The 20249-nt window shown below is 33.1% G+C and overlaps 1 protein-coding gene and 1 long non-coding RNA gene across 8 annotated transcripts; both read left to right on the forward strand.

Moving 5' to 3' along the window:
• Positions 1-11069: 11069 nt before the first annotated feature.
• On the forward strand, positions 11070-15022 carry LOC114257167 (uncharacterized). Its single transcript, XR_014337564.1, has 5 exons — positions 11070-11695; positions 13697-13869; positions 13960-14088; positions 14174-14827; positions 14987-15022. It is a non-coding gene; the product is annotated as an uncharacterized LOC114257167 (long non-coding RNA).
• A 10-nt stretch (positions 15023-15032) lies between these two features.
• LOC114305247 (uncharacterized) lies at positions 15033-18483 on the forward strand. Of its 7 annotated transcripts, none has more exons than XM_082882477.1 (10): positions 15033-15063; positions 15153-15258; positions 15381-15456; positions 15556-15589; positions 15924-15974; positions 16188-16317; positions 16485-16685; positions 17100-17267; positions 17952-18114; positions 18212-18483. In XM_082882477.1, the coding sequence occupies exons 2-6, from the start codon at positions 15254-15256 to the stop codon at positions 16271-16273; spliced, it is 252 nt and encodes an 83-aa protein (XP_082738603.1). In that variant the 5' UTR covers positions 15033-15063; positions 15153-15253; the 3' UTR covers positions 16274-16317; positions 16485-16685; positions 17100-17267; positions 17952-18114; positions 18212-18483. The 7 variants fall into 7 exon arrangements, with proteins under 7 accessions (XP_082738603.1, XP_082738605.1, XP_082738604.1 ...); XM_082882479.1 differs by having other exon boundaries at positions 15040-15063; positions 15381-15440; XM_082882478.1 differs by lacking the exon at positions 15033-15063 and having other exon boundaries at positions 15139-15258.
• The last annotated feature ends 1766 nt before the right edge of the window (positions 18484-20249 follow it).

Genomic DNA, 20249 nt, shown 5'->3' on the forward strand with positions numbered 1-20249 from the left:
AAATCATATGTTGGATTAATTTAGTTTCTTTTATTGAATAATCTATACATAAGGTTTAAACAATAAACGGAGCAAATAATCGAGGTGGAGCATGCTGCAAGTCCTACAGGCTAGACTGAATCAACATGAGAGAATCCAACTCCTAAGATTAGATTTTCTATTTCCAAATTTCTCTATTTTACTGTCCTAATCTTTCTTGAGTTATAGATGTTGTGAGAATCACAATTGATCCTATAATTAGAAGTACATTAGGACATGGAGGAATAGAATAATTTGGAAATAGAGAATATCGTGTCAATAGTTATTTTCCGGGCACTAGTAAGTGTGTTATAAATAATGTTTCCATACGTTTATGTAAAGATTGATTATCATACTAATTATCGTATTAAGTACTAAAAAATGGTACCTTTATAAGGTCCGTAAGGACTAATAAGGGAAAAACATCCATCATATGTTGTTCAACATGTGATTATGTATGTGTACGTTGCTGTGTCTCTAAGTTTATGTATTTTGCGTTTTGTGTTTTGCAAATAATATACTTTTTAAGTTTGTTTTTGTTACCATGAGTCTATGAAATGAAAGTGTTATGTAAATAAACTCTTTTATGTTACTATCTAAGATTTAAAGAGTTGTATTTTGATAATGAACCTGGATAGAAATTTGAAAATGAAAAAAAATAAAATAAGGAAAAGATTGTTCATATTTCATTCACATTCATCTTACTTTTTTCTGTTTTCTTTTTCAAATTTTTATCAAAATTCACAATCCAAACACGGTGAAAATGTGTCTGAATTTCATCAAAGGTTCTGCTTGGTTCTCCCGTGAATTGTATATGCTTTCTCTATGTGAATTAGAACAATTTGTTGAAGCTGGTTGGATGCAGCTTATTTATAACACACTAATGGTGTGTTCGGGGTTGGTGGCTTGAGGTGGAGTTTGAGGTACCGGTTGTTGGCAACCAGAGGTGGTTGCTTGGCAATCGAGAATGGTGACCAAAGAGGGTGGTGGCGGTGATCGGAGGCGGTGGACGCTAATGGGGATGGGAGGTGGTGATTGGAGGGGGCGAAAGAGAAAAGAATGAATGAAAGTTTGTTTTCAAAACAGGTGAAAATAACTTCTTCTTCTTATGTGTGTGTAATAAAATTTAATAAATTTTGTATACTATTTTCATTTTGTTTTCAAATTGAAAATAGATACCAAATAAATTTTTCTCTCAAGTTTTCAAGAAAAAATTGTAAGCATAAATAGAAAGCTATAAATATTTTGATAAGGTTTACAGTTTATTAGTTTTTGTATAAAAAAGTTTTGCATAGCTGTTCAAAACTTATTTTGTAAATAAGTGAGAAAGGTGATTGATGAGAAATAAAAACTGAATGTGATTGTTGAAAAGATGAAAAACGATTAATTTTTTTCTTTTTTTTTTCTTCTGTTGCCATGAACCCCCTCAACATGGTCACTACGCCTTACGACCTACAGCCACCGTAGCTAGTAGAGGTGCTTGCGAATCGGTTTTGTGCAGTTTATGGTTTGGTTTTGACCCGTCTACATCTATGCGGTTTGGAAAAAAAAGTCAACTCGCAACCGCCCGTAGTGTGGTTTGCGGTTTGTGCAGATAGGGTTTGCAGATGTGCGGACGGTTTGCAATTTACACTTTTTTCTTTAAAAATTAATTTTTGAGTTTTTTTTTTCCATCGAATTTAGGCATCAGATTCATTTTATATATTTGTGATCATTTGACAATAATTTTTTGATGAGTTTTCAAATAAAAATTGAATATCAATACATTAAATGAAAGTACCCAAAAAAAAAAGAGACCATACACTAGCATTTTTGCCATGAAAAAAAATGTATATCAATGCATTAAAGGTTGTACTCAATTAGAGTTGTCAGTTCAGTAATCAATAATCAAACTAGAAACTCCATCGATTAATAGAAGAAAAATTTTATTAGGAAAAAATAAATGAGTCACCAATGAAAATCATATAAGAAACCAAATTTAAGACTTGATAATTCTACGTCATTAAGAAAGTTGAGAAATACTTAAAAATAAATATTTTAGTGTCATAGAGAATATAATGATACTCTTGTTAAAGTTACAAAGTTGTTATATAAAAAAATAATAATTATAATAATAATTAAAGTGCGGGCGATTTTTGCGGGTTGCAGGTTTAATCTACGACCCTCCCGCAACCCGCAAATTTATCATATTTCAAATCTCATCCGTCCGTATTATGTTTGTGAAACCGACCATTTATATACAAGTTAGGCAGTTTGAGCGGTTCGAATAAACCGTTACCTACCCTTATAACTAAGGTATTACAAAGATGAGATTTGACCACATTAGGATTAGTTTTAAAATTTTGTTGATGTGTGCCTTTACAGCACATTTAAAAAAAGTTGAAAATATTGTATATTACACATGAAAGTGAGTGTAATAAATAAGATATAATATTTAAAAAATTTCTTAACACAAGCACAAAAAGCACACATTAACATTAAGGAAAAGCGTGTGTTAAGAGAATTTGAAAGTAGTTATGTGAATCTATTAGGAACTTAGATCAAGTTTGGCAACTCTTAAAAAATTTAAAAAGTCAAAAAGTCATTATTCTATTTAAATCACATCATCTTATTTAAGTCGCATCATCTCTCTAACACATCACTTCAAACCTAACCCAAACTCAATCCATATTTCATAAAAAGTTAAAAAATACACTTATTTAGACTTCCCAAACTTGGCCTTATTGTATAAAAAGCTGTACAAGTTAACTTTAGAGGAAAGTTGCCAAACAACTTAAAATTTTTAGAAACTCAAAATGAATGTAACTTTCAAGCAACTATTAGATTCTCTATTCACCCAAAAAAAAAAACTATTAGATTCTCAGTATAGGGGGAATGTAAGAGTTTTCTGATGAAAACTTCAACGTTAGGTTCAGGGATGGCCTTTAGATCCCAAAAAGCTAGCGAAGAGGAGTGGTGGTTACGGGAGGAGTAACGTTGGTTACGGGAGGAGCAAAGGTGGCTGAGGCAAGAGACACGGTGGCAGTTCAAGTGAGGGGTTCTCTTAAGAGAAATTTCAGATCTTAAGCAAAGATTGAAAGCGAATGATAATCAAACCTGGAATGGAGGATCAATTTCGACAGTGACCTCGGTGGAGATAAATGCGGTGGTGGGAAGTGTATCGATTGAGGACAAGAGTAAGAAGATGGTTGAAGATCTAGAGGGATATGATGGAAAAGGAAGGAAAGGTTGCATCAAGGTTGGTGATGGGTTTTCAGCAAACAGGTTTAGGACGGCGGACGACGGTGGAGAGTGTTTTGATGGAGGATAAGAATGGAAGGGTGTATGAGGGCAAGGTTGGTAATGGATCGTCAGCTGTCAAGTCTGGGTCGGAGTGCGCCGAAGATGTTCGACGATAGATGGGTTTTTGGAAGCAAAACATACGCAAGAGCTGTGTCAAAAAATGCGGCACCAATTTTCAATGCACCCAAGGTGGGAAATTTAAATTTTGAAATGATGAGGGTCAAGAATAGGTGCCCTCACAATAAGGGAGTAGGGCTAAGTTTAGACCAAACTTTTTGGAACAATTAAGAACAAGAATTCAATTCTTGTATAAGCAAAAAAAACTCATTCTCTCACTATTATCTTTTTCCTCTATTAGTCCTTCTACAAATAAAGTGGTAAAATTCAAGGACATAAATTTATTTTTTAAAGAAGACCCACCACATATTAGGTATTTTAAATAGAAGGAGAAATTCAAAATTTTAGACTTGCATAATCAATTTGAGGTGTTGGCTAAATTTTTAGAGAGTTACTGTAATAATAAGATTGAAAAGAATGTATGTAATGTTTGCAAAGGTTCATCTTTGATATAAGATTTGGGGGATATAACACATGTACAAAGAAAGAGTTGAGTGAGTCTGCAAAGTCCAATTCATATAGGAAGGAAGAGTTGGATGGGTGTGTGTCAGGAATAGGTAACCTCACAATAGGAGAGTAGGGGGTAAGTTTAGACCAAACTTTTGGAATGGCCTCACAATTGAATTTTGAAATGGTGAGTGTCAAGAATAGATTGCCTCACAATAGGGGAGTAGTGAGTAAGTTTAGACCAAACTTTTGGAACAACAAAGAACAAGAATCCAAGTCTTCTGTGTATAAGCAAAAAAAATCCAATCAATCACGGTCATCTTTTTCTCTAATATTAGTCTTTCTACAAATAAAGTGTTACAATCGAACGACATAAATTCGTTTTTTAAAGAAGACCCACCACATATTAGGTCTTTCAAACAGGGGGAGAAATTCAAAATTTTAGATTTGCATATAATCAATTTGAAGTGTTGGCTAAATTTTTAGAGAGTTGAAAAGAATGTATGCGATGTTTGTAAAGGTTCATCTTTGATAAAAGATTTGGGCAATAACACATGTACGAAAAAGAATTGAGTGGGTCTGCAAAGTCCAATTCATGTAGGAATGAAGAATTGGATGGATTTGCAAAATTCAATATTTCTATTTCGTTAAGGTGTCGAGAGCAAAGTAAAATTTGAAAAGATGTTTTGCAAAAGGGTGAAATCTCCAAGTTTGGGTTACTAGTTGTAGAGATAAAGGTGTACTGAGGAGTAATAAGTAGGGAAATTACAACAACAAAAAATGAAAACTTGAAGAAACAATTCAAAATAAAGGATCAATACTCTCTAAGTGAAAATACTTTGGAGAACTTAAACACTTTTTTGATGAAAGAAACTATACGTGTGTTGGGTGTAGTAGGAGTTTAAGCTTTATTTTGGGTGATGCGTTTATGTTTGTTAGCTTCTTCCCAAGTATTGTATCGAATTGGATTTAAGTCATTTGACTTTTTCAAATTGATTTTTTTTTTTTTTTTGCTTCCCTCCCTTTCTTGTAATGTTTTATTTATCTAATAAAATACTTCTTTGTCGATTAAAAAAAAAAAAACTTGAAAGTATTGTATCTTATTTATTCACTTATTTTTATGCATAACGTATAGCACTTCCAAGTTTCTTAAAATGTGTGTTAAGGACGCATATTAACAAAATTTTGAAGTAATCAAGCTGTATAGATTCTCAAGATTGTGTGTGAACGTCATTATAATATTTATATTATCAGATATAAATTAATTGCTTATCTTTAAAAAAACGAAAAAGAAATGATTACTTCGGTGGTAGATGTGGCCAAAAATTCTGTTTCTTTATCAAATGTTCAGCCGTTATTTGTGTAATTTTGTGATTCAAAGTGGGTTTTCAAAGTTGTTTTATGGGTTTTGAAGCTTCAGAAATCCAAGAACAAATGAAGACAAATATTGCATGAGTTTGGTGATATACTAATCCCACTAATTCACATTTAATGGACTTTGTTGCTTTCAATAAATGTTATTGGATCCAACGTGATGCACAACCAAATTCTGTTACTTTATAAATATATTGGAATTTTTTGCCTTCAGAATTAATTTGTTGGATTTTCTAAATAAAGCAAAAAAAAAAACAAAAAAAAAAAAAAACAAAATAGTTAAATGATGCACAACAATTCAGTTAGTTGTTTTGTTTTTGGAATTTTTGCCTTCAAAACCACGTAGTTTTTTTTTTTTTTTAATCAGCAAAATAAAAGACACTTTATTGATGATAACATAACAAAAATACATCATGGTATACATCAATAAAGAGGAGAGGCTAGAGCAAAAAATATCATTGTAAACCATCCTAATCCCTAATCCCAACTAAGTTAGCACCAAGGAGAATGCACAATCATCTGGTAACTCAAGCCAACAGGTTGATGAGAAACCAACTGAAAAGGGGACAAGTAAAAACAAGACAGCAAGCCACCAACTCAGCAAAAAAAATAGAACAGAACTCCATCACAGCTCCATCTCAGCAAAAAACAGAACAGAACTCCATCACAGCACACCTCCACTGCTTCACTTACAAAACAAACCAGTGCAAAACCAGCTCCAAGACAATAAGACTCCAAAAACAGCAGCAGCATGCACTGATCACAGATGCATAGCAGGTGAACACAAAAACACAGACAGATACTCTTAGGAAGTGCATCTTTATGCAGCCCAGGATAACCAAAGGACTAAGACTTAAGAAGTGCAACTTTATGCGACCAAGAATAACCAGCATCCTCAGATCCCCCAGATTTGGTCGAAAATCCTTCAACTCACACAGCAGCATCCCAACCTCACACAGCAGCGGCAAGGATAACCAGCAGTACAGTTTAGTTGAGCAATTGAATCTTTTACTTGTTTATGTGTCAACTTATGGTAGGCTTTACAAACTTAAATAATTTTGTATGGTTGATATTTAAATTTGGGAGAAACACATCTTATAACTAACTTGCAATCATCTACCTCAAAACTACATGGTTTTGAAGGCAAATTCTTAATCAAAAAAAAAAAAAAAAAAAAACTGACTGAATTGTTGTGCATCATATAACTCTTTTGTTTTGTTTTGTTTTGCTTTGTTTATTTTAGAAATCCCATCAAATAACTCATTTTGAAGGAAAAAAGTATTTTTATTTTATCTTATTTGTCTCCAAAAAGAATTAATGGTCTATTTTAAAAATAGACATACCGCCCATTTTTCGAATGCAAATATGATAAAATAAAAATGTTATGTTTATCAAATCGACCTAGTTCTTTTCATAGACGATATACATGGAGAGCCCGATAAAATGAGCTATTTTTTAAACAGGGCCCATGATGAGCCTTACAAGTTCAAACAATTTTTTCAAATTTATATTTAAACTTGAAATAAACCCAATATTTAACTTGAGACCTTGGAATGGAGCATATTCCCAAGCCCCAACCCTTGACCACCAAGCTAATCCCTTAGGGTTAAGTTGTTATATGTCTTAACTATCTATAACAAAGACGAGTCAACATGTTTCACCGGTAAAGGTACGTAATTTGAAATTACTGAATAATTATCCGCTTCTACAAGATTAATCAAAACTCTTTGTTTGGTTTTCTCTAATGAAAATTGAGTTTTTGGAAGGGAAAAAAAAAAAGTCTTCTAAAGAAAAAACAAGGCAAAAATATCATTGTTTATGATTTTTTGTGTATTTAGTGAACTTTTTTTCTTTTAATTTCTTCATTTAAAAAAAATTATTCATTTAATCGAGTAGATTCTAAATGTTTAAATATTTTTAAAAATTTTAAATAATTTCACCAAAATAAATAAATAAATGAACACAAAAAAGTCAAAAAAAAAAAAAAAATCCAATCCCACTAGTAAATACTTCTTTGAAATTATAGCATTAATGGCATTTATAAATAATTACGTAAAGATGGAATCTCATTGCTTCTAGAGATAAAACCCACTCCCCCTCTTTTGTTTTTTTCCTTACTTTCTATCTCAATTCAAATCTCCCGTTCAAAAGAAAAAATAAAAATCTCAGTTCAAATCTGTTTCAGTTGCTCAAATCTGGTACCACTATAAGAATTTACATATTTTGCGACCACTCACTACAGGAAAAAGAAGATTTGGTGGCGCTTTTTTAACGACGTTTTTTTAAACGTCACTGTTATTAATATTTAACGGCGTTTTATAAACGCCGCATATTCTCTTAAACGAAACGACGCCGTTTTATAATGGGAGGCGTTTGAAAACGCCTCCAAATGCGGTACCCACACGCGCCTCCTTTTGTGAAAGTGAAACCTTATTTTGAACAGACCCTTTCTCTCTCTCTCTCAATACATACGCACAGATCTCTCTCTCTCTCTCAACCCTCTCTAAACTCCATCGAAGATTCAGATCGAAGCGATTTCGAAGCTCCATCGAAGTTTCAGATCTAAGCTTCATCAAAGATTCATATCGAAGCAATTTCGAAGCTCCATTGAAGTTTCAGATCTAAGCTTCATCGAAGGTTCAGATTGAAGCTCCATCGACGCGATTTCGAAGCTCCATTGAAGCGGTTTCGAAGCTCCATTGTTGTGCAATATCCACTGTCCTCCATTCATTTGCTTTTGCAAACCCTCCTCTGCTGCTGCTCATCTGTACACTCCTCCTGGGCCATTGAAATTGGAAAACACCCCACTTCCACATGTTACTTCAACACTTGTGTCTGTTGTTACTCATCATGATACCACCTCTCGTCATCTATCTGGTGGTGGTGGTGAGGCCACTGAGGTTAAGGAAGCCAGTTCAGAATCAGATGGGAATCAACAACAACAACAACAAGCTGAGAATCCTCTCAAAAGCTGTATCAGGAAGCCGTGTGCCGAACCCAAAGAGGTTGAAAAGAAGGAAGTACAATGGATTGACAACATGGGGAAAGAACTTGTTGAGATCAAAGAATTTGAATCCAGGTGAGGTGGTCTCTCTCTCTCTCAATTTGGTTTCTGACATTTCTGTTTCTTTGTATTTATTCTTCTTTTGGTCAATTGGGATTTATTTCTGCACTAATTGTGACTCATGCCCATGGAGTTAGTGATTTTAGATTAAGTCAATAAATTAATCTCACCTTATAATTGTCTGTCTTCAGTTGCAATATATAGGTAGGATGTAGGCAAATTGAAAAAGAAGAAGAAAGATACATAAGAATTGACATCCAGAAATTGGGAAAAAGGAAAGATAATGAATTAAATTATAAGACAACTCACATTGCCTGCAAGAGAGAGAGAGAGAGCTAGCTAATTTGTAAATGTCAAATGCTAGAGAACCCAGCAGAAACACATGCCGGCAAAGTGGGATAGAAATCCTACTGTGAAGATGCTTGCTTAATTTGAAATCTCGGATTTCATGTGTTGGATATTACTGAGTGGGAAATTGTAATACATCTGAGATAGCTTGGTAGCCATACATAGAAAACAAATTAATTAGTTATTTATGGAAATTATGCAATTGAAAATGGGGTAATATGATTGGTCAAGTGGAGTGAGTTCTTCTAGCAGTAATACTGAGTAAACACTTTACCATAGAGGTTGTTGGAGCATTAGTTAGAAATTTGAATCTCTTCAAAACTAGTCCTAAACAAAAGAAGCAAAAATAGAAAATATTTACAGCTGAAGAAGAATATTTTGACTGATGAAAGAAAGAAGCATGACAAGGGTATTGAATAATGGTGGTGAAGTTTGTTAGTAGAAATCTCCAAGCCTTTTTTGGGTGAATAGAAATTTCCAAGCCTGTTAGCAAATTTCTTTGTAGAGTGTCCAAACACATCATTAGGGGTACATCCTATAGATATTGAACAGCTGCATTTAGAAAGGAGAAGCTAATGATCTAAAAAATTTAGTACATCCTATAGATATTGAACAGCTGCATTTAGTACTTTTGCCGACCAAAAAAATTTTGGTCGCAAAAATTTGACATTTGGCGACCAAATATTAATTAGTCGCGAATGATCATTAATTTTGGCGACCAAATATTATTGGTCGCAGAAGGTTATATTTTGGCGACTAAAAAATAAGTTGGTAGCAGAAAGTGGTATGCTTTTGCCGACCAACTACAAATTTAGTCGCGGAAGGTCACATATTTTTTGGCGACCAAAAATTTGGTCGCCAAAAACTTATTTTCAGCAACAAAAAATAATTAGTCGCCAAATTATATTTTTAGCGACTAATATTTTAGTCGCCGTTGATTGAGATTTGGCGACTAAAAAAATTTGTCGGCGAAGGTACCTTTTCTGCGACTAATATTGTTTTTTGGTCGCCAAAAGTTTGGGAGGGAAATTTGAAACATGGAGGGGGGGAATGAAAATTTTTTGCGACAAAAAAAAAATTGGTCGCCATTTATAAAACGACGTCGTTATGTACCAGGAAAACAGAAAAAAATAAAATAAAAAAGGCCCGTCTCTCCTCTCTGTCTCCAGCTCGCTCTCTGTCTCTCTATATGTTGATCCACCCTCTCCCTCTCTCTGTATTCTCTCTGTCAATCTTGTACAAATTTGTATATGAACTTGTTGTTCAGTTCTTCCTGAGTCTTCAATGGCTTCTCTTGTCCAGAAACTACTCACAAAGCAATCTGTCAAATATATTATCCCTACTTTTAATAAACTACATCTCCTAAATCTCATACCTTCTCTCTTCACTCTTTCCTATCTCACCGAACCCAAACCACTCCATCCCCACAACTACAATGTAAATCTCGATTCGGATTCGGATTTGGTTTCGGTTTCTTCTCTTTCGAACCCGATCTTTCCAAGCTTCCCATTTGGGTTTTCTCTAAACCCTATTTCTTCAGCTGGGTTTGTGCTTTTTGTGGCTAGGGACACTCCGATGATGATCTGGGCTGATAGAGTGAAGAAGAAGAGAAAGAGGAAGATGAACAAGCACAAGTAGTGGAAGCTCAGGAAGCGTCTCAGCAAACAGACTTAGCTTCATTTTGGTGAGAATGAAGAATGTTTTCTGAATTTCGGTGATGTGTTTAATATTGTTTGTTTATTGTTCTGATTAACCTAGGGTTTCACATTTTTAAAATTTCTTCGGTTTTACTCTGAAGAATCAATGAATTTAGGAATATGCTTTTGCTGAGAAAAAAATTGATCACTAATTATAAAATTATTTATGAGGAATATGCTTTCGTTACCAAATTTTTTTAATATTTTTGAGATCTTTTGGTGAGGAAATAATATTGTCACTAATTTTGGTGGGAAATTTTTGATGTATTAAGCGGCAATGAAAAAAAAAAGGGTTTTAATTTTTTTATCCCTTTTATGCTTATCCACTACTACAAAATTGGGTTTTTACAGTTTCATATCAACGATATACAATAAATGCAAGTTGTGGTTTCTTAGTTTTACGACTTGCTTTTTTGCATATCGTAAATAATTAATTTCTCAACCACAACGTGTGTATTGGGTAGGTTGTAAATGTTAATAATGATAATAAAAAAAATTATGACGTGTATATGACATGCCGTTAATTCATCAACTATACACAACACTCATATACAAATTGATAAAAATATTAAATATTTCATAATGCACAAAAAACTAACCGTTAAAAATTATACTTTTTACGATGTACAAAAAAAATTAACCGTTTAAAATATTACACTTTTCATAATACACAATGCTATTCTAAAAGATGTGGCTAAAAAAAATAGCACCAAAATAAAAATTTGAGAGTGTCGAACACTACCTAGCATTAGAACTCTATGTCTTTCCGTATGTCTCTCTCTCTCTCTCCATAGCTTTCGTCTCTCTCACTCTCTCTCTCCATCATTTTTTCTTTGTTTCTTCTCTAGAATGACCATCACTACAACTACAAACCCTAGATTCTCCACCGCCTGCTTCTCTAACCTCGACCTTCTTTCTGGCCAAACCCTCACCTCCGACATCCGGCAAAGATCAGTCCCAGCTGGAGTGCTCCATCTCTATCTCACCCTCTCTCCATCTCTATCTCCATCTCTGCCTCACCATCTCTCTCCATCTCGATCTATCCTTTGAAACCGTCCCAAACTCTAATTAAAACCCTCATAAACCGAAACCCCAATTCAAACCCTCGATGAGTTCTATATATGGCGATCAGATGATGAGTTTTATGTATGGCAATCCACTCTCACAACCGATAATGAGTTCTCTGCTTTATCAGCTAAAATTTTAAAACAAATAATGATTGATGAAGGGTTTAAATAGTCATCTAGAAGGCCCTAATTTGTTGGGGTTCAAGATCAATTCCAAGGGCTGGTTGATTTTTGATGACCACGACAGTAATATGGCATCATTTGTTTCTTGATCAGCTCAGGTTAGTTTAGTTGGTCTACATTTTTTGCATTTCACTGGAATTAGATTTCAGATTGTATAAAAAATAAAGCTTTTATAGCTTCCTCTAGATATCTATCTTCCTTTTAGTCATGCGCGTATATAATTATGAATAAATCTGCAACACAGATATCAATTTTGTAGAATTTGACACAAACTGTATATGAATGAATAAGATTTTTCATAAATAGAGTCCCATAAGATTTTTCATCTTAAGAGTCGTATGTTCTTTGCTGGAATATGGACTGTCACTTGAAAGTTGAGTTGCTTTCTATTATGGATTTTAAAGAGGGGAAGCTTCCTATGAGGTATTTGGGGGTTCCTCTTGTCTCTACTAAGTTGTGTAAAATAGATTCTGATAAATTGGTTGCTAGGATTACTAAGAGGATTCAATCGTGGGCTAATAAAGTGTTGTCGCATGCTGGTAGAGCCCAATTGATTAAAAGAATTTGTATTAATAGAATTCTTAATTTTAATATATAATAGAATTTGTATTTGTTCAATTCATTTCTTAATGGGTTTGAATTTTGTTTTTGTTTTTTTTATATAAACAAATCTTTGGGTTTAGTTTGATTTTTGGATTAAAAAAAGGTCAATTGATGGTGTTTGATTGCAATTCTAGATTCTAGATTATTTGATTTTTTCCAGCTTATTTAACTCAGAAAAAGTTAGATTACTTGTAATTGTTTTCAAATTAAGAATGTGCCTGAATTCATTAGAAGCTAAATAGTATAATGATAGTAGAAAGAAATGAGATAAAGAGAGATTATTTTTAATTAAATTCCATGTATATATAATAATTTAGTTGCCATTTTTTTTTTTTAATATTAGCAAAGATATGTATCAATACTAATATTGAGAACATCAGGAAAATGAAATCTTAGGATACCACCATAGTGTATTTGCTAATCATTTTTCACATTGATGGAGGTTGTGCCTCTTTGGGTTGGTTCAGACCATGGTTGTTTGTTGTGGTTATGCCTCTAATTGGGTTGCTTCAAGCCATTATTGTTTAGTTTGGTTGTCAGGCGGCATGAGAGGTGTCACACTCTTCATGGTTTTCATGAAAATGTTGTTGGCTATAGAATTTTGTTCTTAATTTTTTTTTTAATACAACTCCAAAAGGATGTAACCATGGCTAGAACTTTGTTTTTGTGTATATAACCTACTCTACTATACAACTATATCACCATGAGATTGAATAAATGATGGGCATGACAACCCAATACTACACACACGAGAGGCAAAGAAGATCTCATTCTTATGAGGTATTAGTAAGTTTGTTGTCCCCTAGTACATGGGACTAACTAGGATGTCATTTATATATTTTTCCAAACACAGATAGCATAGGATATCCATATGTATAAAACATTTCAATAGAGTCACTACTACAATAATGGTTAAAAGTCACACTTTTCAGATTGAATTTAGATAAGAATCATGCTTAAAAGTAGCAAATTATGAGTACAAAACTCTAAAATTCTGCTCAAAGCTTGCTTTAGTCTGAATTTATGTTCAATGTTGAGAAGTATAGATAAAGAACATGAGGTTGCACCTGCCTTGCTCCATTCTACAGACTTGATGTATAGATATTATAGCTTTCTTTTGTTTTATTTTAAAGCTATTAAATATATTTTATAGTTTTTTTAATTTTTTTAAAAATTTGACAATTCTCGTGGCTTCTCTGAGCTGTGTTTGCATTGCTAAATATATCTATTGAATTGTGGTTTTAACTTTGCATATCTAAACATCACTTATAATTTTTAGATTAGATATCACTCACTTGAAGAAGAAATAGCCTTTGGACCTAGTTGTTGGTTGTGGGATTATTTAAGAAGTGGGCTTCTAGTTTTCTGCATCCACTTTCTAGTGGTGCTGGGTTCTAAGGCACATAATGGTTATGTTTACAAAATTGGAATTGTACGTGGTGTTTTTATATTATTTTTGTTACTATCAATGACATTTTGTTTTACATGTTGGCCAGCTCTTTGGTTTGGTGAACACACTTCTGGAAAATTCCAAAAACACTGCAGAGAAGGATCTTTCTATTCAAAGATATGTTGTCATTCCATTGTCTCCAAACAGCGGATTAATAGGATGGGTACCAAATTGTGACACCCTGCACCATCTCATTCGGAGTATAGAGATGCTAGAAAGGTCTGCTAAGGTTCATTTGATGCTTTGTGTGTGTGTGTGTGTGTCTGCGTGCATTTCGTCTAATTTTTTGTGCATGTTTCTGGAATATAGATCTCCTTAAATCTAGAGCACAAACATATGCTTAATTTTGCTAAAGATTATGACCATTTGCCACTTATAGCTAAAGTGGAGGTGTTTGAGTGTGCTCTGCAAAATAGTGAAAGAAATGACCTGGCAAGGGTATGTTTTCTTCAAGAAATATGCTGCACCTTTGGCTCTCTCGTGGGAATTCTTTTCTCAAGTTAGTTACATTGCCTCTTGATAGGTGTTTTGGTTAAAAAGTCGCACTTCTAAGAATGGGCTGGACAGGAGGACAAATTATACTAGAAGCTTGGCTGTCATAAGCATGGTATCATTTTTCTTCTCGTGTTATTTAGATTTTTTTCTCAAGACTAGCAGGATCCGGCTGTATATGTTTCCACAAAATCAACACAATATGGCTCCCATGTATGATCTTATTTGTTAACCTTTTATGCTTTAGAAATGTTTAGATAAGAGATTGTTTCGAAGTGAATGTATGTTATTTGATTATACTTTTCTTTCTTTGGTTAGAATGATATACTAAGAAGGAACCCTGCAAATGGTGTTTGATTCTGTGCATTGACTTGGTTCTGCTCTTGGGTTCAATGCCTGTTTGTTACTGACTATATAGTAAGATCAATTTTTTCCCCCTGTGAAATATGGCATAAAATTGGAGTAATGAAGGCATACAATTTGCATACTTGTCATTGATCATCCCTTTTTCTTGACATATATGTTCTTAGGATTAATATTTTTTTGCATCTACAAGGATATGGCAAAAGGTCACAATTAAATAAAGATCTTTATCGTAAATCTCTCTCTCTCTCTGTATATGACTATCGTAAATAAAGATTTTTTTGCATATGCGGAGATCAAGGCATTGAGAGAAGGTAGAAAGGTTCGGATCTACCCCCTTCTCTCTCTCTCTATATATATATATATATATATGACTATCGTAAATCTGATTTGGTTGTTGATTTTCGTTTGTTTGTGTTGGTTGTTGATTCTGTTTTGTTAATGATTCTGTTGATTTTCGTTTGTTTGTGTTGGCTTTCAGTTCTAGGTGTGTCGATCAGCAGGAAACAGCGAGTGGGAATGTATTTAATATTTTCATTAATGGAAAATTGGATAAAGGTGTGATTAATCAACTTTCATAGCATTTTCTAGTTGCCTGTTGCATAAAATTTGAAATGGAGTTCACTTAGTAGCTAGTTGTTCCTTAGTTATTTCAATAGCATTGCACTTTTCATGCAAACTGGAGTCACTTCACCAGTAACATGAAGATTCTTTATGTTCTGTTGTTAGCTATTGGTGGGGAATATGAATGAGGTAATGATGTAAAACTCCTTGTTTTAGTTGTATTTCTAATTTATTTTTCCCAATTTGTTTCCTTTTCTTAATATATATATATATATATAAATTTGTTCCCCCAATTTATTCAATTGCTCCAGCTCTCTCTCTCGCTCTCGTATGCCCTACCTCTCTCTCACGCTCGCCATCATGGTTCACAAGTATGGATCTCTCTGTGTAGGTTTCTCATTCTCTCTCTCGGTCTCTCAATCTCTCTCTTGATCTCTCAATCTTGAAGACCTAAGATTTATATATGTGTTTTTTTTTTCTCTACAGCGAATTGGCATTGAAGCTCAGAGCAATTGCACAGGTCATCTACATTCCTCAATTCTTTTGCTAATTCCCATATGTGTTCAAATTCATTCGTTCATTTCTGTCTCTATATGTACTATGGATATATATATATATATATATGTATAATTCCAGATGTATTCATGTTCCCTCATATTTCAGAAAGTATACTATTGATATCTTAAAGTAGTGGTATATTCATGAACAGGCCAAAAGTACTTGAGGTCACTCCAACTAGCCCTATCTTAACAAGAGGAAAAAACCTGAGGAAAAAAGACCTTAGTTGTTGAGCATGAGTTAGTCAAGTCTGTTTTTAGTATGTATGATTTCAAAATGCATTCTATTCTGTGCAGATGGAGGAGATCTTTTATGTTGTGATAATTGCCCAAGAGCTTTTCACACAGGTGATTCAAGTTTCTTGAATGACTTCCCTTCAAGTCGTTTAATTTCTTTTCTCGTTTTGTAACTCCAATTCCCTGGATGCTTGCCTCTGTCTTCTACGTTCTTTTATGATGTGTTCAAGGAATCAAGGACCTGATCTCCCTTTCCTCTTCTCTTTCCCATTCTTTCTGGATATATAATTACTAAAATGCTAATATCTTAAAATTTTGAAATAGTGAGAAGGACTTTGATGAAGTATTGCAGTCACAAACTGTTTATTCAAATGTTTCGAAGGGGGTTCTTGCCAAGTCAAAAGATTTAGTAGCAGCTTTTGGGACAGATGATCAGACAAATATATGCTTGGAGGTAAGTTTTAAGCTTTGTTACTTACATTTGGAATATGTCACTGTGTGATAGACTATTCTATGGCAGTGGCTTGTGTGGGTTAACTTGACAAGTTCTTTAAGTAAATTTATTATTATTATTTGTTGAAAAAAAGTGGTGGTTAACTGATGTACCTCAATTTGGAACAGATTTTGGACAAAGGAGAGCTACAAGTTGCTGGAAAGGAAAGGGATTCTCAATTATCGAGTCAGTTTCGGGATATTGCTACCATAGTTATGCAGAAGACTATTAACCCGGAGACTCAACGCCCTTATACTATTAGCATGATTGAGCGTCTGATGCATGAAATCCATTTTGCGGTTGATCCCCATAGTAGCTCAAAAAAACAGGTGAGTTCATTTGTTTGGTTGTAGATTGACAAGAGATTTATGGTTTTCTGAGTTTTAGTGAATTTTCTGCTCTGCATTGATCTGTGTTAAGTACTCTCAAATTGTTAGGAAATTCAATTAATTGTGCTATTCACATTTGAAATTTTGTTTAATTCTTTGCTTAAATAAAAAAGAAAAAATGAAAAAGAAGTTCACTTTCCTCTAGCAAATGCTCTCTTAGCAAGTTCTAATTTGTCATTCCATTCCTGTTGCAATTTTATTGCTGCGACTTGTTGTTATTTGTAAAATTGATGATTTCATGTATCTTGAAAGGAATGGTCATCTCCCAATTGACACACTGCTGACATATGATTTTTTGTAGAAGCTGATTGCTTTAAACATTATGTACTTCAGCTAACTGTTTGTCTTTTACAGTCGCTAGATGTTATTCGGGAGCTTCAAAAGCACTTACCTATAAAACTATCTCCAATGAGACTACGGTTATATGTCCCAGAACAAGAGTTTTCTTCTCTTTCGGAGAAGCTCAATGATTGGACCGCTAGTATTGTATCGAAAGATGAATCTGGAAGTCAGCTCTCTATTGTAAGTGTGAGACATGGGCCCCTAAGGGCACAATCTTATTTAAAGTAGTTTAAATTTTATACTATGATTTAGCTATTTTTCTCATCCTTGCTTAAATAGTTGGTGTTAGCTTGGTTGTTTCTTTAGTGCCTATCAAGTTTTGACATAGGGTTTACTTGCCTTACATGGAAAATTCAACCAGTGATGTTCTTCTTTTTACTTGGCATAAGTGTGGTTATGTATCAGAGGAGCAAACTCACAGCTTAATCTTGGACTGAACTTTTATGGTCAATTAGTCTTTTAGTTTATCATTTGATCATTTGATTGATATTCATGTAGTCGATGCTTATCTGGTTGAGTGAACTAGTGAACGCATTTAACCATGGAAACAACATAATTCATTTATGTTTTTGCAACAGTTGATCACTCCAGTTGTTATAATGATTGCTTTGTTCATTGCAAACTCACATGGGAAACCTTTGTGTATTTAAAGTAAACCTTACGGGTTAAGTACTATCATCAATTTACTCATATACACAGAGCCCCTTGGAAATAATCTTTCTCTACAGTGGTAACATCTTGTTGTCAGTGTGTGAGAAAGGAATGACATATGCAACTAATAGAATCAATTCCAACTTTGTCAATTAGGATGATCAGCTGAGTTTATATAGCAAAACCATAGTTTGACCAGTAGTTGTGTTGCAGCCATTGTCTCACTTAAAGAGCAGGTGGAGGGGATACAGGAAAAACCAATAAGTGTATGCTGTCAGATGTTTTGAAATGCCTTGGTGACAATAAAAAACATATGAGAGAAAGCACTCTGACTACTTTAGATGCTTGGCTTGCTGATGTTCATCTCGACAAAATGGTTGGGTTCCAATTTCTCTATTTCGTTTATGCATTAATTAATTTTATATATTTATCATGTTTCTCTGATAAATTTTCCAATTCTGTTTCTTTATTAGGTGCCTTACATCACTACTGCTTTGATGGATGCGAAACTTGGCACGGAAGGGCGCAAGGATCTTTTTGACTGGCTATCAAGGCAACTTAGTGGATTAAGCAATTTTCCTGATGTTGTAAATCTGAATTATGTATTGTTTCAATTTGTTATGCTAGATGGATGTGACTTGTGAATGAAAACTTAGAATAGTTGTATTGTGTTGAATGTTAATGAATTATGTAGAGTGTCGAATGTTAATGATTCAGTTAATTTGAATGATGCTTTAAAATTATAGGTTTATTACGGATTGAATGAATTATTAGGAATTACAGGTGTATTGTTTTCCTGCTTTGGCGACCAATTTATTAGTTGCGACAAATAAATAATTTTTTTTCGCAAAAAATGACAATTGCCGACCAAGAGTTTTGGTCGCAAAAAATACATCTATTGTCGACCAAAACAGCTCTTGGTCGTAGAAACTCACTTTTGCCGACCAAAAGTTTTGGTCGCGAAAAGTAACAAATGGCGACCAATTTTTTTGGTCGCGAAATGTGATAATTGGTGATAAAAAATTTGGTCGCGAAATGTAATAATTGGCGACCAAACTTTTTGGTCGCGAAATGTGACAATTGGCGACTAAGAAATTTGGTCGGGAAAATTTCACTTTTCGCGACCAAAGTATTTTGGCGACAAAATAAATTAGTCGCGGTAATTAAATATTTAGCGACCAAAAATTTAGTCGGCAAATCTAACTTTTGCCGACCAACCACAATTTTGGTCGCGAATTACTTTTGCCGACCCTCAATTGGCTACCAAAGTAGCGACCAAAAAAATTGGTCGCGGATAATTTTTGCCGACCAAAAATGGACTTTTAGTGACTAATTTTTTTGTTGCTAAAAATGTTAATTCTTGTAGTGTACTTTCTATCTCAACCTGTGTCTTTCTCCAATCTTCTGTGTCTTTCTCAGTTAGATTCACACTTCTAATATAATTATATTAATTTATTTTTTAATAATGTTAAATTGATTGAAATTAGGAGCACTTACCAATCAATCCTATTAACTAGACTTATTTACTTACAATAAATTTATCACTATGAAAACAAGAGACTGATAAATTTATCACTATAACTTTATTTATAAAAACAAGTGACTGATAAATTTATCACTATAAATTTATTTATAAAAACAAGTGATTGATAAATTTATCACTATAAATTTATCAATAAGACTTAATGGGTAATTAGTCTCAAAAGTAGGCTTTATTGGTAATTTCCCCTTGAAATTAATATAGATATTAGTAGACATTAAAATAAACAAAAATATAAATATACATTTTAATATCCACTTTTTCATATATTAATGAAAAGTAGTCTAATTATTATGTGAATTAAAATATCAAAGGAGACCAAAATAATTATGTAAAAAATGTAAAACTTAAAGTATTTTTTTCAAAACTTAGAAAAGGTAAGTATAATTTACCCCATCTATATATTAGGAGTAATTGCACCTTAGTGGGATTTTGGAAAAAAATTCATGAGATTTTTTATAAATTAATTATTAATATTTATAAAATTTCTTACTAATTTGTAATTATTTTTATAAAATTACACCGATTTGATATTTCCCCTATACATTAATATATAAATTCAGTTTTTTTTTAAAAATAAGTAAAGTTAAAAAAATATCAACTATGCCATTAAAATAAAATCAATTTTAAATATATTTAATAAAAATTTAAAAAATAATTAAAACTAATAAAAAAAATTGGGAATTTTTTTAAAAATCGCTAGTATTAAGATTTTAAAGTATAAAAGACATTCAATATTTTTATAATGTCTAATATCCCTCAACATCGATTCAGAGAAATTTCAATCTAGAGAATTTCTCTGGACTTCTTAAAAAAATTCTCTCCAGAGAAATTTTAGACTTCCCAAAGAATTTCTCTAGATTCAAATCAGAAAAAATTAAAATTTCTCTAAATTCAAATTAGAGAAATCTAAAAAAAATTAAACAAGACAGCGAAAATTAAACATGAGAGTGTCAAGTGGCAGTTCTCTC

This window comes from Camellia sinensis, chromosome 8 (assembly GCF_055761805.1).
Source record: "Camellia sinensis isolate YWXY chromosome 8, ASM5576180v1, whole genome shotgun sequence".
In the NCBI taxonomy this organism is placed as follows: Eukaryota; Viridiplantae; Streptophyta; class Magnoliopsida; order Ericales; family Theaceae; genus Camellia; species Camellia sinensis.